Below are 18,511 nucleotides of genomic sequence, written 5' to 3'. Positions count from 1 at the left end.
TCAATCCGGTGCCCTGGTGGTCCCATCCCTCCCCTTTGCATTTAATGTGTGTATATATATATATATTTATATCGGCATTACCCGTTAGATTTTGTCAACACAATTTTGCCTTCTTAGCTTTTCAAAATCTTTAATAAATGCAAATCTTATCATCTGACCTATTCCGCGAGTCGTGCGAATCTCCACCACCAATGAGTCAACAAAAGTCACGCACTAGTGGGGTGACTCTCTGTGTAATCAAATGAAGAGTCACCTCACACGAGGCGACCACCGTCACCCTACTAGTGACAGAGAGCCATACTACTCGCAGAACAGGCCTGCAGGTGACGTTTAAAGCTCCACAATTTTACTGAAAATCTAAGAAAATTATTAAATAGAATTTAATAATATAACTGCAGAGCTCAAGCAGTTTAAATATACTGAGAACGTGTTGCCAAAATCGAACGGATACTTTATATGTTTATTAATTTATCTTACCTTGATGGACCAACTACTTACCTGTCCTTAATGGCCATAAGCTCCAATCGGTATTTCCCGGTAAATCCGATCATGATCCTTTACAACATTTGGCCGACACGAACGCGCATCATCGCAACCACTCAGCACTTTCTTCCTCTTCACTAAATTGAAGGGCTTCTAGGGAAACTATTTTCTTGCGGACCGCGTTGCGGTCGGACTTCACTGTTCTTCTCCTTCTTTTTCTCTTTTAACCCCTACTACGAGAAGATGAAACACCTATGTGGCACTCACTCTCCTACTATCGGTTGTGGCTGCATTAAAACCGCTGCCGCTCTCATTCACCGTTTTCTTTTTGCTTCTCTTTCTACTCTCTTCGTCTCACAGAATTTCACCACCGCTTTACTCTGTATTCCTTTAGGGTGCTCACTCACACACTACTGTTTGCTGCTTTTTATTTTCCCCGCACTATCAGCTTCTTCTTTTCTTCCCCTTTCCTGCCTTCTCGCACTCGAAATTATCGCTACCGTTCGGCGTGGAATCCACAATTTCCACTCTTAAACGCACTCCCCTTGCGCTCCCCTCGCACACATATACACACTGGGCCTCCCCGCATAGACCCTTCGCCCCTTCAGCAGCAATCCTGCCAAAAGCAGTCTCAATCACGCTTTTTCTTTCTTCTTCTATCACCGCCACCGATTGAAACCGTCACGCAAATTATAGCGCATCACCTGCGGATGTTAACCGCCACCTTATCTTCGTATCACTCCACCAATCCGCCTCCTAATCCGTATTACCGGACCAGCCTTCCGTCGAACACTTTCCTCGAACCAGCAACAGCCTGGACGCAGCAGCAAACAGCACACACGTCCGACTCAGTCGGTAGTCACTCACGTATGCAAACGCGGTTTCAATCGAGCAATGTATATAAACACATGTACTGCACGAGGAAAAGCGTGGTATTTAAATAATTAGTGTGTGTGATATTTAAATAATTATAAATAAGTTTGCGTATTTTTTTTTTATTAATTACTTTATTTGTACAGGCTCAATCGAATAAACTTTACAGAGCCGAGTTATCATTTTCGTTATACATTATTGATGTCTTATATTATATATAAGTTAAAGGAGCTGGACCGGATACTCGCGGTTGTCTCGAGGTTAGTGGAGATTTACAATTTTTTTGGATGGGAAAAGGGAGAGGGAGGTTTGAAATGTGGTTTTCGATACAAATATTTAATTAATCCTAAAACATGAACTAATTTCTATTCATCTTGAAAACAAACATTAAAAAAAAAACTAAACGCACAATACACAAACTAAACACAAGGTTAATAAAACTTACAATCTAAGGTTAGTATTCTTAAAGTAAACATATATGAGTTTCATAAACTCCAGATCACGTCTAGCCAAAATATCCCGAACTGGAACATTAGGTTGTCTACCTCGAGCCCGAAGGGAATCGCACAGCTCAGATCTGACTCCACGATGCTCAGCACAAGACCAAAGGATGTGATCGGCGTCTTGGTAACCTTGTCCACATTCACAGAGATTGCTGTCTCCCAGCCCAACACGGAACAAGTGAGCGTTTAACGAATAGTGATTGGACATGAGGCGAGACATCATACGAATGAAGTCTCGACCCACATCCAACCCCTTGAACCAAGGACTCTTCGACACCTTAGGGATGATCGAATATAGCCATCGTCCCAAACTCCCTTCACTCCACTTATTCTGCCAGCTGACGAGTGACTGTTGACGATAAATGAAGAAAAATTCGTTGTAGGCGATTTGTCGATCGTAAATATCGCCTTCCATAGCGCCCACCTTAGCAAGTGAGTCCGCCATCTCATTGCCCGGAATCGAGCAATGAGATGGGACCCATGCAAAGGTGATGACAAAAGATCTTAAAGATAAAGCACTTAAAAGCTCTCGTATTTTCATGAGAAAATACGAGGAGTGCTTTACCGGCCTCATGGATCGAATAGCCTCGACAGAACTGAGACTATCCGTAAAAATAAAATAGTGATCTGGTGCAAGTGAGGCGATCGTTTCTAGCGTATAGTGTATTGCCGCCAGTTCAGCAACATATACGGAACAAGGAGCTTGAAGCATTCGAGAGGCGCTATGAAATTCGTTAAAAATACCAAAACCAGCGGACGACTCTATTAGTGATCCATCTGTGAAGAACGATCTTGCGGAATCAACTTGGCCAAACTTTGCAGCGTAAATTGACGGAACAATCATGGAACGATGATGTTCTGGGATCCCACGAATCTCCCGCGTCATAGATAAATCAAAACTAACTGAATTGCCGAAGTCAGAGAAGCATACACGATGAGGATTATGCTGTGAAGGGCTGACATCCTGTGTTATGTACACGTAGTACAATGTCATAAAACGAGTTTGGGGGTTTAGCTCAAGAAGCTTCTCAAAGTTTGCAATCACCAGTGGGTTCATAATTTCACAACGGGTGAGGAGCCTGAGGGATAATTCCGAAAACCGATCAGATAGTGGCAACATGCCCGCTAACACTTCGAGACTCATCGTATGAGTCGAGTGCATGCATGCTAACGCGATACGAAGACAGCGATACTGGATCCGTTCCAGTTTGATGATGTGCGTTTTAGCCGCCGACTGGAAGCAAAAACTACCGTACTCTAAAACCGATAAAATCGTTGTCCGGTACAACGTCAGAAGATCTTGTGGATGGGCTCCCCACCACGTTCCGGTAATTGTTCGAAGAAAATTGATCCTTTGTTGGCATTTTCGTCTCAGATACTCAATGTGGGATCTCCAGGTGCATTTGGAATCGAACCAGACCCCAAGATATTTGAAAGACATGGAATGAGTGATCGGCCTACCCAAAAGTTGAAGCTTCGGTTGTGCTGGGCTATGCTTCCTAGAAAAAACGACCAACTCAGTTTTCTCCGTGGAGAATTCGATACCTAGCTGAATAGCCCAAGTAGACAAATTGTCTAAGGTATCCTGTAAGGGTCCTTGCAGGTCGGCCTCTCTGGGCCCTGTCATAGACACAACTCCGTCATCTGCAAGTTGTCTCAGCGTGCAGTTGCCACTTAGACAATTGTCAATTTCTCTGACGTAGAAATTATACAAAAGGGGGCTTAAACATGAGCCCTGGGGGAGGCCCATGTAACTAAATCGAGAAGCTGTAGAGTTTCCATGAGAAAAGCTCATATGTTTCTCTGACAGCAAATTGTACAAAAAGTTATTAATTAATGGAGAAAGGCCACATGCGTGGAGTTTGTCTGAAAGGACCTCAACCGATACTGAATCAAAATCCCCCTTAATATCCAAGAACACAGAAGCCATTTGCTCTTTTTTAGCAAAAGCCAACTGAATTTCGGTGGAAAGCAACGCGAGACAGTCGTTCGTTCCCTTGCCCCTACGGAAACCAAATTGAGTATCTGAGAGTAGGTGGTTCGTCTCAACCCATTTGTCCAAGCGAAAAAGGATCATTTTCTCCAACAATTTTCGAATGCACGATAACATCGCGATGGGACGATACGAGTTATGATCTGAAGCCGGTTTTCCAGGCTTTTTAATGGCTATAACTCTCACTTGCCTCCAATCATCCGGAACAATATTGAGCTCTAGGAACTGACAAAACAAGTTCAACATGCGCCTCTTAGCGACGTCTGGGAGGTTCTTCAACAAGTTGAACTTGATTCTATCAGCCCCCGGAGCCGAATTGCCACACGAAAGGAGCGCGAGTGAGAGCTCCAGCATTGAAAAGGGCTGGCTGATCTCGTCTACCGAATTCGTCGTTTCGCGAGGAATCATCCGTGCCGGCACGGAATCAGGACATACTTTTCGTGCGAACTTAAGAATCCAACGATCTGAGTACTCCTCGCTCTCGTTGTTTGAAGACCGGTTACGCATCCTTCGCGCCGCATTCCACAGCGTATTCATCGACGTTTCGCGCGATAATCCGTCCACGGATTGCCGCCAGTATCCGCGTTTCTTGGCTTTGATGAGGCTTTTGAGTTCGCGTTCAAGAGTCGAGTACGCTTCGAAATACACGGGTGTTCCACGTTTCCGGAAAAGCTTAAACGCGTCGGACTTTTTACGATAAACCTCTGTGCATTGGTGGTCCCACCAAGGGGAAGGAGGTTTCCTACGCAAAGACGTTCCAGGAACCGACCGAGTTTGAGCTCGAAGCGCGCTGTCCAAGATCAGATTGGAGAGGAAGTTATATTCCTCCAACGGTGGAAGCCCTTCTACCGACGAAGTTTGCGTATGAAAAGTATAAATCATCATTCAAGTCAGGCCTATTATAATCTTCTACATCATCATAAATTTCATTATCTGTTCCCTCGTTCAAATCCGCAACAATTTCAAAAACAGGAACTGCACCCGGAGCTGCTTATAGTCTTCCGCTATCTGATGCCGCGTATCTAAGTGTTAATGAAAATTTTGAGGGCTGTAGAATTTCCGTGCGGCTTGCCTAGTTTGCTGCAGCCTTTGTGTGCGTTCGCTGGATAAGAACGCTCGGTATGACTTCAGGTTTTCTAAGGCGTCATTTCGTGAAATTCCAAGTTCTTCGTGGAAGTCCAAGAATATTTCGCGTAGAAAATTGATGTCTGTTCGGTGAATACAGGTGGCAGGTTGCTGGTCATGCAGGAATGAAAGATAAGACCGCACAATGTCCATAATTTTTGGATCTCGTAGACGTGCCTTCAGAAAGCATCGGTCGCCAATTGCAGACTGTTCCGTGAGTCTGACTATAGGCGGACGCTTTGGGTCCAGGATTGGAGGGTGTTCATGTCCGAATGAATTTTAGTCTATTGTCTGTGCTTGGTGGACGAGAAAATTGACGAACTAGAGCGTGCAGAACTTGTTATTGTTTTTCATTGAATGTAAATTACACTCACTGAAAAACAATGGTGGGTTCTGTTCGCTCTGGTTTATCATGCACACTTAGAAATAACTACTTTTACACAAGACGTAATCCATATTGAACGTAAATCATGGAACTTAAACAAACATTTCATGTTAAATTAAGTGTTCTCAAACCAAAACATAAGCAACTCGACGAAGAGAACGTTCGATTGAAATGATTTTCTCGTTTCTTTCAACCGATTCTTATGTCAAAAGGAACGCTTACATATGTCGGTCTCAGGGAACCGAAATTAACGTGACTTTTTCGTAGTGTGTGCATAAGAGATACAGATTTAAATTATTCACAAAAGTTGTAGCTAGTCATAATACCTACAAAAGCTTCATAAATCATTTTACGGAATTCTGTTGATGAAAAAACTTAGAGACAAATGAATGTAAATTAATGCACGAAATTAATGCAAATGATTTTTCATACCTGTGTAAAATGAATTTCCCTGAGTTGTCCCTGTCTATAAGAAATCAGTTTTCAACAAACCAGCCCACGGCTGAAAGTCTCTATAATAAAGAAAACTAAAGAAAGCTGTTTTTAATTGCGTAAAAATATAATTTTTTTTTTCGTAAGACAACTGCCTTATCTCCACAACTGACAACCTTAATGTTGGGTTAGGTTAATGCCAAACGTGAATTATGCTTAACGTATTTATGCCTCATGGGATATATCGTACTCTGTTTTGTAATTCCCATATGACGATCATCATATTTGTCAGCTATGAATCAATCAAAGAATCAACCGTTAAGTGAGGGAATTCTGAAAAAAAAATAACGCACATTAAATATGTTTGTTTGCTGTGTGATCATAGCATCTTTTTCTCGGGCCAGGATGCCCTTCAATTTGTGGAAATACAAAAATCTTTGATTTATTTATATACTAAAGAGTTCTAAAAGGCACTGCATATGAATGGGTAAATGTATCACTTTCACGCTATAAGCGTAGATCAATAGCTATGCAGTTGACACCGAACGTAACTCATGTCAGCATTTCCATTAGTAACCGTTGGATACCACATACAACGTGAGAGATGTAACAGTATAAAAACAGCATAGCTCACAGGTGATTGTTTTAGTTCTTCTACAATGAAACTAACGGTAAGACGTAATTTAAGAAATTATTAGCAAACGAATCATGGAAACTAGCGTTTTTCAGTTTATTTTAACATGCATCGCAATTTTGCTAACCAACCAAGTGCAAGGGAAGCTGAAATATGGCTCGTCGCCATTGTTCGAAAACATATTCCTATCGTCCGAGTTCGATCAGAAAAAATTGGCTGCGGAGTCAGAATCGATTAACTGCTTCCCACCAGCAGATCGGCGACACAGATACGAATGGGCTGGTGGATTCAATCAAAATCACATCCTAGATGAGTTGGACAAGAACAACGAAGGTACGAACGAGGATAGTGATACCGAAAGTGACGTGTTTGGAGAAAATCATCTGAATAAACGAAACGATAAACACAGAGAAATTTCGTCGGACTTGTATTCTCAATATCCATCATCTTGCGCTTGTCAAACCAAGGTTAGTGAACGTGACTAAAAAAATGTGGTCAGATCTGCTTTGAAATTTAAAATAGTTTATTAAAAATAACTTATGCAATGAGTCAATGACTAAACTTTCAAACAGTGTTAAAACCTAAATAAAAAAGATTCACATTCGCATTAAGCAAGTTGCAAAAATTCAAGTCCTAAACCATTATTGTTTAAGAGTATTGCCACTTCTGTCCGTTACTGTACTATCTCCAACATCTCTAAAGCAGCTAAAGGTCTAAACAAAGAGGATTTAAAAAAAAAGTGCACTGACATAAACAGCTATAACTAAAAAGCAAGCAAGCTGTAACTAGCCACAACTGGAATCCAAAATGTTTAAGATTGTTTTTGAGCTTATGCTTTTTTTTTCTTGTGCATATTTCTCTGAACATTTGAAGTTATTTGATGTCATGATTCAAAAACCATGTTACCAAATAACTTGACATTTTCAGATAAAATTCTTAGGAGTGTTCTGCATCCTGTTTTGACCCAGACACAAAGCAGTCATGCTTACCAGCGGTGTCAAGCAATTTGTTTATTTGTTTTGTTTAATAATGAAACATAATTGTGTGACAGACATTCCTAGTTTTGTTGGGCTTCAAAGAGTTTAGTTTTTTTTTTAAGATTTTAAAGTTTTGATGTTCTTAGCGCTTGGATTTGATTTCGTCAAAATGAGCCGATATTTGCAGTGTCATTTCTTAGCAACTACACAATGTTTTGCCATGTATTATTTTCCTAAATAATTCGGTCGTCCCCATGATCAATATTTGAGCCGCGTTCCTCAATCTAAGGGTCACAACACACCGGTGGCGGTATGTTGAGTAAAGTTGAATTCCGTTGCTTGTTGATCTCGAGGCTCTCTGCAACATCCAATTTCCATGCTGTAGATACGGTACGTAAAATCGTGATGTCCTCCGTCGATAGTAGGTGGTCCTCGGTGAAGATGTGTTCTCCAACCTTTTATTTGAAATCATATGTCTGCACATTGTAGACGAAATACGCGTATCTGTCAAGAATAAACAAATAAGGTAGTGGAATTAAATAGAAATTACTAAATACTCTCTCTCTTTATATCAATCTATTGTTTAATGCGACGTCAAATCGGTTTGAATTATAAATTAATAAATATTTACGGAAATTAAAGCATTTAAATAATTCGATGTTTCAAAATCATTTCAGAATTTCAATAAGATTTTTTAGATTAATACGATATTTGGGCGATTTTAGGGATGTCTTGCTGATTTCAGTTGTCTTATAATTGATTTCTGGTCTATTCAGATGTTTTCAGGCTATTTTGATTACACAGTTCGAAAAAGTAGTGTAAATTTCTGTTCAATATGATGCACATAAATGGAGCGTGACATATCATCTAAGTTTATATTATAAATCATGTGAAGTTCAGAGACATTTCATGTAATGTAGCAAATATTGTATACAAAAGCCCATCTTTGTAAACAACATTGTTTACAAGTTGCTCGGTTGCGTGAAATGAAATATAAGTTTACGTGAATGAATGTTTACATCACAATACAAATTCAGAATTTGTATCTGTGTATTTTAAGGCTATTTTGACATTTTAAAGCCAGTTTGAGAAGTTTATGTTTAAGATAATTTAGGAATTTTAAAGTCAGTTTGAAAAGTTTAACTATTATTTTTTAGGCATTTGAATGAGTAAAGTAATAAAGTTGGGTTGTTAGCTGAATGCTTTAAATAAAACAGCAAAAAAGGTTATATTCCATTTCACTCCACTTAATTAATGTTGGTATCCATGACAGATACGTATTTCGACTACAATGTGCAGTCTTCATCAGTACTCATCCCCTAGGTAAAAATGTCAAGATCCCAGGTATAAAAATGAAACTACAATGTGTAGAATCGGAAGCTACCTAACCGATAAAAAATAAATCTAAATACCCCAACAAACAATTGCCTATTGAAACGACTTTTTGACGATTTAATTCCACTGCATACTTAATAATACTTGTACTATTTTTAATAATAACTTCTGTTCAGGCTTTGTTCACACAAATCTGGAGAATTTATTCAACCACAACATCGAAATATTTGGTGTTCAATAAGGTATGTCGAGAAGCTTTTATTCGACTTACAAAAGTTGTAACAGAGCTTATTCGATCAAATTTTTGATTATTCAGCGTTTACTAGACATCATTACTTCCTTAAACAGCGATGGGATAAAGGTGTATGAAGACGCTTAATTCTCATGTGAAATAATGTTTAATTAGACACTATTATACATTTAATAAACGATTATTCAACTACGGGATAATTAATCCGAAAATAAGAACGGGACAGAGCATGGGATTCGAACCATGACCTTCCGATCACCAGCCGCTTACCTTGCCATCTGAGCTATCCTAGAATACATCATATGAGCAGCTAAATAAGCAATAAAAGCTTGAATCTGAATACCTATCAGCACTCCCTGTCGTAACTCTAGCTAATTCAAGGAGATGTGAGAATTATTAAATCATTAATAGTTGTTTTACATGAGACCAATGTTACCTCTCCATGTCTCTAATTTCGATGGAAAGGATGCTGGGCTATTCTTTTAGATAGATCTATGAATTCGTTATCGTGAGTGATACGATCTATGATTACGATTTAAATAAATTAGGCGTAGAAAATAAATATAAAAAACCTTCATTCAGCAATATTGTTAAGCAATGCAATGGAATCTAATAATGGAGCTAGAAAAAAATTATTAGACGTATAATAAAGCATGTTATTGAATCAATTTAAAACAGTCGAATTAAAGCGTCAATGAATGTGATTACACTTATTCAGTATGTTATTAGATCAAACTTCTGGTTCTGAATCAGGAAGACAGTCAAGTTTATAAAGCTATTAATACGTAAATTAGTCATATCAGAGCAAACGGCGGAATAAAGGCGCATCTTTCGATCTCAATGAGCTTTTTTCAGCAAATAATTCGACATCCTGTTTTATTCAGCAATGTACACTGTTATACAGCATTTATTCAATGTGTATGCTTAGTTGTGACAGTGAATTGTTTGTTGGGACGTATCTGTCATGGATACCAAAATTAATTAAGTGGAATTAAATTGAAGATAACCTTTTTTGCTGCTTTATTTTTTATGTTTGAATAAGTGTGTATTTATTTATTTATTTATTACGTCATTAGCCGCAATGATGTAACCTAAACTAAACATGAAAAGTACTAAAACTAAACATCAATAAGTCAATAGTCATCTCGTTAAAAAAGGAACATTGCTAGACAAACTAAACTGATCTAGAAAAAAACTAACTAAACCTCCGGCGAAGCAGTTGGCTAGTCAGGTCAAAGTCAAATAGTGCGGAGACCCTATTGAAGAGTTTCTGTAAACCACCGATTGCACTGAACATGCTATAATTAGTTCGCTGTAAGGGCAGGCGCAGCATTGAATTATTCCGTAGGGCTCTGGGTTGAACATTGACGTCAATTTGCTCATGGAGAACAAGGCAATCGGTGCGTCCTTGCAAAATATCTGCCCTTGCTGTATCTCTTCGGACCGACAGAGGCTCCAGATGGATCAGTTGCAGAAGACTTTTGTAGCTAGGCAATCGGAAGGGATCCGTCCACGGCAGTTTACGTAGCGAATATATCAGGAACCGAGCAGTATTCTAATATGGAGCGAGACAAGGAACAATACAACGATTTAAGGCAGTAGATATCAGTGAGGTCTTTGGCAATCCTGAAGATAACCCTAGAATTCTGGAAACTTTATCGACGGCATACGATATGTGCTTCTTGAAAGAGAGTTGTGTATCCAGAATCACACCTAGATGGAAACATGTGCGCTAGCTTCCAACAGGATGGGAAAACACTGACGTCCACGGACCTTTGAAAACCGTGCGGCAGTGGATGCAGCAAACTGTCCAAGTGCGTTTTGAGGAACGCCGATGGAATTCCGTCAGGACCCGGATTGTACGACGAATTGAGTTAAGAGGAAGCCCTGGAAAACATCTCGGGATTGATGTCAATTCTGCTCATGGTTTGGCCAGAGAGTGGTACGTAACTGGCAGCCAGTCGGGCATGGTCGTCACTCAGTCTCTCGTCAGTGAAGACACTAGCAAATTTTTCAGAGAACAGCTGACAGATATCTTGCGTATATGAGGCCACGTTACCATTATGTATCATAGACGACGGCAGACCAGCTTCATGACGTTGTTCGTTGATAAACTTCTAAAACTGCTTTGGGACGTGACTTAAGCTTTCTCTGCAATCCACATCAATAGAGATTGCTAAAGTGTGATTGTGTCAGTGATTTGTTTTCATCTGGAAAATTTTTCACTATGAAGTTTTTTTCCCGATGAAAACATTTGCGTATACGTATACGTAACGTAGTGTGCATACGATAAACATCAGCAAGCTCTATACTGAAGAAAGCACCGTTTCGCAACTCGTTTGTATTCGTGATTGATCCTGACATAGTGACGTTGAAGGGATAGTTTGCAGTGCTTGGTGGATTTCCTAAGAGCAGCTCTTTTTTTTTGGATTTCAGTCGACGAAATTCGCTCGTATATGGTTTATGGGTCGTACGATGATGAATCTTTTTCGGAACGTGTCTGTCAATGACATATGCCAAGACATTGGTCACTGGCGGGAAGGGTTCAAATGCGGAGAGTGGAAAAAGGGCTTCATCAAGGCGAGCGACAAGAGTGTCGATTTACATATTGTTATAAGAGTTGAGCGGTTGTTTGAGGGATAATTATTAGTAATTATAGTTTTGCTATTGTGATACCATTTCTGGTGTTTAGACGTTTTAAAGGTTATTTCAGCATTTAAAATTATTTTGAGGGTATTAATGGTATTTATTTGCATTTTGAGGTAATTTTTGCAATTTCAGGCCATTTTTAGCCCATTTTGGTGTTGCAAGTTGATCCGGAATCGATTATATTTACCATTTTATTGTTTTGGCATGGCTTTGTATTTAGTTTCAAAACTGATTTTTCATTACTATTCATCCGTTCGATTACTCTTTTAGTTTCTTATTTTATTTTCCTTGGTTTGTTCTCCCACACCTGGACCCTACCTATCTACCCATCAACTCATGAACCGGGGACCAACGGCTTTACTTCCCTTCCGAAGGAAGGCGTGATCAGAGATGTTATGCCTCAGAACATCCCGGCGGCGCCGACTGGGATTGAACCCAGGCCTGCTGGGGTGAGAGGTAATCAAGCTTACCACTACACCACCGGCGCCGCTGATAACTATTTTAGTGTTTTAACATCATTTTAGCACATTTAAGGCCTTTTTTGGACTGATTGGCGCATTCAATGTTAGCGTTTGAAATTGTATGAAACTTATTGTTTCGCTATTTTAGTATTTTTAACCCGTTTTAATGCCATTTTCTTTTTGGGTTTCATATAGATCGACAGTTACTTTTTTGCTTTTTAAGGTCATTTTGTAATGCTATGGTTATTTAGACCTTGCAAGATTTTTTATTCAATATTGATGAGTCACGATCTTATAAAATTGTGCAAAGAGGTTGCAATCGACAAAAGTTTGAGAACTGCTGCTAGAATGATGCAAAATTTGAAAATTTTGTTCTACAGTGCTCAAACGACTTCAAATCGGGTCCTAATCAGCCTTCCAAAGTTTGAACTCATTTGGTAAGAAACTGACGTGTCACAAACCTATATACCTATAAAATTTATAAATTATAAAGTTTATTCGATTGAGCCTGTACAAATAAAGAAATTATAAAAAAACAACCGTTTTGAAGTTAATATAGTAATAACTAGATAGATAACCAAACCTTTTGTTCATTGTCTACCAGTCTTTTGACGGAGGATTACGTCTTTCGGCAACGTAATGGGGGTGCAATTAAAAAAAACAAAATCGACCGCGTTACGAAAAGTGGTCATGTTTTGACCACTTATAACTATGTCAATAGCTGATGGATTTTAATTTTAACTAAACAAACTAAACAAGCTACGAATCTGCCAAAATGAACACTTTATTAATTTTCAATAGGTCACTATTGAAAATTACACAAATGTCCAACTGTTACAATGGTGATCAAAATTATCACCAATTGCCTGCAAAAAGCGCTTTCCCTAACACAGATTTCAAAATCGAATTCCATCCGGTCTCCCCGAACGGTGCTTATTCAATCACCGTTTGTGGTGGTGTACGGTCGGTCGTCATCAGCAGGAGCAGCAGCAGTGCTTTCGGTGCGTGGCGTTGAACATTGTTTCCAGTACACACCGAAAGGCTGCCCGCCGGCAGTAAGCTGCAGCCAGTGCTGTAAATTTTCAAAATCATTTGAACATTTCTGATGAAAATGAGAAAAGTAGCTATTCACTATCATAGGGGACCTTCTTTGAATGGGTGATATCAGTTGCTTTGTCATTTGATGAAGGCATGGATCATTCTCATTTGAGAAACGTTATACATATATCATTCAATTGAGTGTAATCTACACATAAACCGAAGACAACAAATCAAGAAGACTGGCAACTCTTCCATTTTCTCATACAAACACTTTGAGATAAGTACACTCGCGTCATCTGACGCTCAAAGAAATTTATTCAATAAAATTAAAATATTGTGCATAAAAGTTATAAAATGCGATCACCGGTCCACATAACATAGCCGACAAATTTCAACAACTCGAAAACGAAACGTATGCGAAAACTAGGGACCCATTGCGAATCTCGAAACGAAAGACTTTTTGTACGAAGGCTTGTATGAAAAAGTTTCTCGTTTCGAGATGCGCAATGTGGCCCCTAATTTAACCTAATTATCACTTGCGATGCATGGGACCAGTGTTCGGAAAACCATTCTCAAGTCTCATTCATTGAGCCTCCCTGCGAGAGTAAACTCGCGTGCGAAGGTGGCAACCAAAATTCACGCTTGAGATTCTCATGCATATTCACGCACTCACACTCACAACACCGAAAAATCATTCCAGCTTTAAACTCATAAAAACCACTCAAACGACAATTGATATCATGTCTATGCATGTTGTTTTAGTTTTCTAACCCCTGATGCACAAACAATAGTAATAACAATGAATAACGCCAAAATATAAAGCAATGAATTTTTGAACCTGAAAACTCATAGGCGCATAAAAACATGCATGAGATTTGAGTTTTTGAGATCAATGCAGCTAAAACACAAACCATTCTGTTTCCACATTCGTATTCACCTCGGCTTGTTCCGCCTGCTAACGTCAAGATCCATCTTGATAGCACTCCCATTGAATGGTCGAGTGAAGTAGTCTACCTTGGTCTCACCCTCGATAGCAAATTGCTATTCCGATCCCATGTGGACAAGACATCCACCAAGTGTAACATCTTGATCAGGTCGCTCTACCCTCTGATCAACAGGAAGTCCACCCTGTCCCTCAAAAACAAGCTTGCTGTCCACAAGCAAATCATTCTGCCGGCTATTGAGTATGGTATGCCAATCTGGGAGAGTTGTGCTAAGTGCCACCACTTAAAGCTTCAGAGGATCCAAAACAAGATCCTCAGAATGATCCTTAACAGTCCACCGCGAACTCGTAATTCTGAGATTCACCACCTGGCCGGTCTTCAAACACTCGAGGAGCGAAAGACTTCCACGCTGGAAAGGTTCAGAGTCGCCTGTCTGCGATCAAACCACCAGATCATTCGTGATTTGGCAACCTAGTTTAAGTAGTTAGGTGCTCAAGTAGGTAGGTTATCAAATTTTTAAATTCAAACCAAAACAATCCCACAAAGGGTATCCTGTAAATTAGCGCTAAACGCAATCATCACATTAGAATAACCAATTAACTAGAACAAAGATGAAGAGCCAAAGGCTAACCAATTGAAATGTTAAATCAAATGTTGAAACATAAAACCCAGAAAATAAACGTAAATTTTACTACTACTACTACTGAGTTTTTGAGTTTTTCCGAACACTGCGGGACTAATGAAAAAAAAAAAAATACAACCGATCCAATCGGCTCCCCACACAGCACTCCTGCTCTAATCCAGAAATGTATAAAAAAATAAAAACCACAAATTCTTACTTTTTCCACGCTTTTCGAAATTCTGGTTCTGAGCGTCAGTAAACTCTATCAAACATGTTTAAAATCGATCGCGATGGTGGGACCAAAACTCGTACACCCATTCTTCTGCCTAAAGAAGTTAGTTAAAGTTAAAGACCGAATTTCAGTTTAAACCCTCCCGATTTTCATGTAAATAATTAAAATTTGTGCTGGAATGCGGTTATTTTCACTGTAGCCTCATTTTTCGAAATGGCGTATTCGATATTTTTCAATAAATCCTGAATGTAGATATGTGTATGTATGTAAAGTAGCCACCATACCTTCAAAGATCTTGATTTTTATGCAGCTCCACTCAATTGCAAGATGAAATGGAATTATCGTTCTGAAAAATTTATAGCACGAAAACATCACTTCTAATCGAAATGTCGATTCATAGTTTCAAGGAAATCAGAGAGAGTCGAGTCTAAAATTCGATTTTGTTCAGTTGTTACCTGAAAAAGCGCAATTGTTAATTTACAGCACCTTATACATTTATTCGATTCGATTTATGTGGACAACCGGGTATGTCATATTTTTTTTTTGTTTCGTTATTAAAGAGACTTAAGGTGTAAGATCGTCTCTAAGAGACGATGTCATATTGATTCACAATTCCCAAGCAACATTTCAAATTTTATCAAGGTTTTAAAGCATTCTACTGGTTTAAATCATATTCTACTGAACACTCATAAAACCAAAATTGTTACTTGGGTTACTTACTATACTTTGTTTTACAGTATGAACTGTTGGACCTGGGATACACACATTTTCCACGATACATAGTTAACGCCATCTGCCAGAATCGCAACGTCAACAGTCGGAAATGCTGGCGCGGATCCCGCTGTAAAGAAATTCCATACAAGGTGCGCGTTCTGACGAAACGTACAGAAGATGAATCTAGCGAACATGACCACCATTCCACGTTGCTGCCGGAGCCGTTGCGCGATATTTGGCGATTTAAAACCGTAACCATAGCAGCAGCTTGTCAGTGTTCTATATAAATGTGTTGAATATAAATATTGAATACAGTCAATAAATAAACATCCCAATGAAAAACTATTGAATCCATAGCAAATATATTGAAACATGTGTAAGAACAGTGGAAATTTGCGGCGAACAACATGAAAGATCGCGGATTTAGCGGCAGTATTTTAACTCACCAAAATCCGAATAATGATAAGATTTTCTTTACGAAAAAAGACAACCAGTTAAAGTTTCTTCGAATTTTTAGCAGAAATCATATGGTTTGCCATATTTCGTTGTCTCAAATTATGATTTGATTTCAAAGTTAGAGATGGAGATTTTTAAACTGCTCGAATTAAGTGATTTACTTTGTCAAGTATTATTTGTAGCGGCGCCGGTGGTGTAGTGGTAAGCATGATTACCTCTTACCCCAGCTGGCGTGGGTTCAATCCCAGTCGGTGCCGCCGGGATTTTCTGAGGCATAACATCTCTGATAAGGGTTGATGCATATATTATGTCACGCTTTAGGGGGGGGGGGGGTCTAAGATTTTGTGACAAGCAATGCATTAGGTATAGGAAAAACATCAGGATAGGGGGGGAGGGTAAATTTCTCCTCGATTTAGCGTGACATAATTAATGAATGGGCCCTAACACCTTCCTTCGAAGGGAAGTAAAGCCGTTGGTCCCTGGTTCATAAGTTGATGGGTCGATAGGTAGGGTCCAGGTGTGGGAACTGCCTTTCTTGCGTCGGTAGCATTTGTGTTCAGCAGGGAAAACAAGATCAACGCAAAACAAAAATCAAGGAAAAAAGTATTATTTGTGTGACCTAATCTAATTCCAACCGCATATAAATAAATAAACCATCAACATTATAATTTAGTGTCAATAATCGATAAATTTGATTTTGATTTTGCGAGACAGAAGGGGGTCTTATGAAGGCCAGATCTCAAGTCTCAAGGCCAAATTCCAGAACTTGAGTGGAACATGCTTCTCACGTCAGACTATAATGTCTAAAATGAACCACATGCCCCAACCAACCCCTAGAACGGCTCCCATACACTCTCCATGCTGAATCGTGAGTCCCCCCTTTTCCCATATCATTACATGCAAAATAATAACCCGATGCAGGTCAATTGAATATGCCTAATTGAATTAGTTGCAATGATAGTGTTAACAGTAATGACAGTATAATATAGTAATTTAATAAAATGAATATTTACCTGTTAATAATGATCGAGGTTGGTGAAAATATTTAAAATAAATAAATTCATTCTTACCTTTTTATGGTTGTTTGATTATTAATTGCTATTATTACCTGCTTAGAGTTGGCTCCTTTAAAATACTGTGTAGAATTTACCTCATTATTCCTCAGTTCTATCGATTTGTGATAGAACCACGCTCAGCATATTATCCTGTAGTACGACTTGGGCATGCACCATGCAAGTAAGTCATCTCTCGTCAAAATGATGGGATATGGGGTGATGATGAAGGGATATAGAAAACGAATAAAAGAACAGAAAGAAAGGTATTAGTATTGGTTACATTAACCACCCCCCCCCCCCACACACACACACACACAACGAAAAAGAAACATAGATGCATAGAAACATAGAGTTTTGTTAGTATTGACCCGTATTCAGCCCTGTCGGCCCCTCGAACACTAGTCGCAGGCAGTTGTTGTTAGGACATGCGACACTGTCACTGCTACTATGTTAGAGTTACGACCCGTCAAGTTTCGAAGTGCAAAAAAAAAAAAAAAAAAAACTTAGAACTTTTTTATAAATTAATTTTACACTCAAAGCAAACTTATGATAAAACTACAATTTACGGCTCCGTGAAATTAACTCGCATGAACCTTTCAAATCAATGAACTGGAGAAAAACTACAATTTTATCAAATTGCAAAAAAAAAAAATCATAGCGACACTTGACAAATCATCATCAAGCCCCTCATCCTTGGACAGGGAGTGTCAATAATCGATAAATGTTATTGTATTTCAAAGTTCGAGTCGCAGTAACTGTAATTAACTGATTGACAAAATCTTTGATTCAGTGGTTGTAGTTTTTCATTTGTTTTTTAGAAAATATAAGAAGCGCAATTAACATTCCCACTTATACATCATATTTTTTGGTTTTCGCGGAATTACTGGAATTTCATGACCAAAACCAAATTTCGTGGAATTCGTGATTTTCCACCATCCCTAAACATATGTAAAGTGCAATAAAAGGAATATAAAATGTTTCTGAAAACACTCTTATACTAGGATTATGGCGAAGACATCTTGATTATGGTCTTTTAAGTTGTCACTTTGCTTAAAGGGGAGCATAAGTTCGACCTAAGTTAAAACATTTAAGTATCACAACACTCCATGCAGTCAACGGATCCATACTTTTTTTTAAATCCTTTAAGCTGAAAGTTGGGCTACGATCATGTCGTGAAACTTCTATCCCTTCGTCGCCGAACAACCCTCTGCTGAATCCCGTCATAGCTGGTCAGCCACGATACACAAACTCACAAAATATACTGGAGGCAAATTGATCACTGTTTTACGTAAATATTGAAATAATTTCAACAAAAAGGGTCATTGAGCATCTAATGGTATTCAAAAA

At 38.9% G+C, this 18,511-nt stretch overlaps 1 protein-coding gene across 1 annotated transcript; it reads left to right on the top strand.

Moving 5' to 3' along the window:
- Window positions 1-6,453: 6,453 nt before the first annotated feature.
- On the top strand, window positions 6,454-15,945 carry Ptth (Prothoracicotropic hormone). The gene is made up of 3 exons (XM_065222419.1): window positions 6,454-6,465; window positions 6,524-6,895; window positions 15,677-15,945. The coding sequence occupies exons 1-3, from the start codon at window positions 6,454-6,456 to the stop codon at window positions 15,938-15,940; spliced, it is 648 nt and encodes a 215-aa protein (XP_065078491.1). The 3' UTR covers window positions 15,941-15,945.
- The last annotated feature ends 2,566 nt before the right edge of the window (window positions 15,946-18,511 follow it).

Source organism: Ochlerotatus camptorhynchus, unplaced genomic scaffold, assembly GCF_037179485.1.
Source record: "Ochlerotatus camptorhynchus isolate MF236.1 unplaced genomic scaffold, CSIRO-AGI_Acam_v1.1 ptg000169l, whole genome shotgun sequence".
Lineage (NCBI taxonomy): Eukaryota > Metazoa > Arthropoda > Insecta > Diptera > Culicidae > Ochlerotatus > Ochlerotatus camptorhynchus.
Note: the sequence above shows the minus strand (reverse complement) of the source record. Positions and strands in the feature narration are given on the sequence as shown.

Coding starts and splice junctions, on each gene's coding strand:
- Ptth (XM_065222419.1), top strand. Junction 6,896..15,676: donor CTTGCGCTTGTCAAACCAAG/GTTAGTGAACGT, acceptor TTTGTTTTACAG/TATGAACTGTTGGACCTGGG.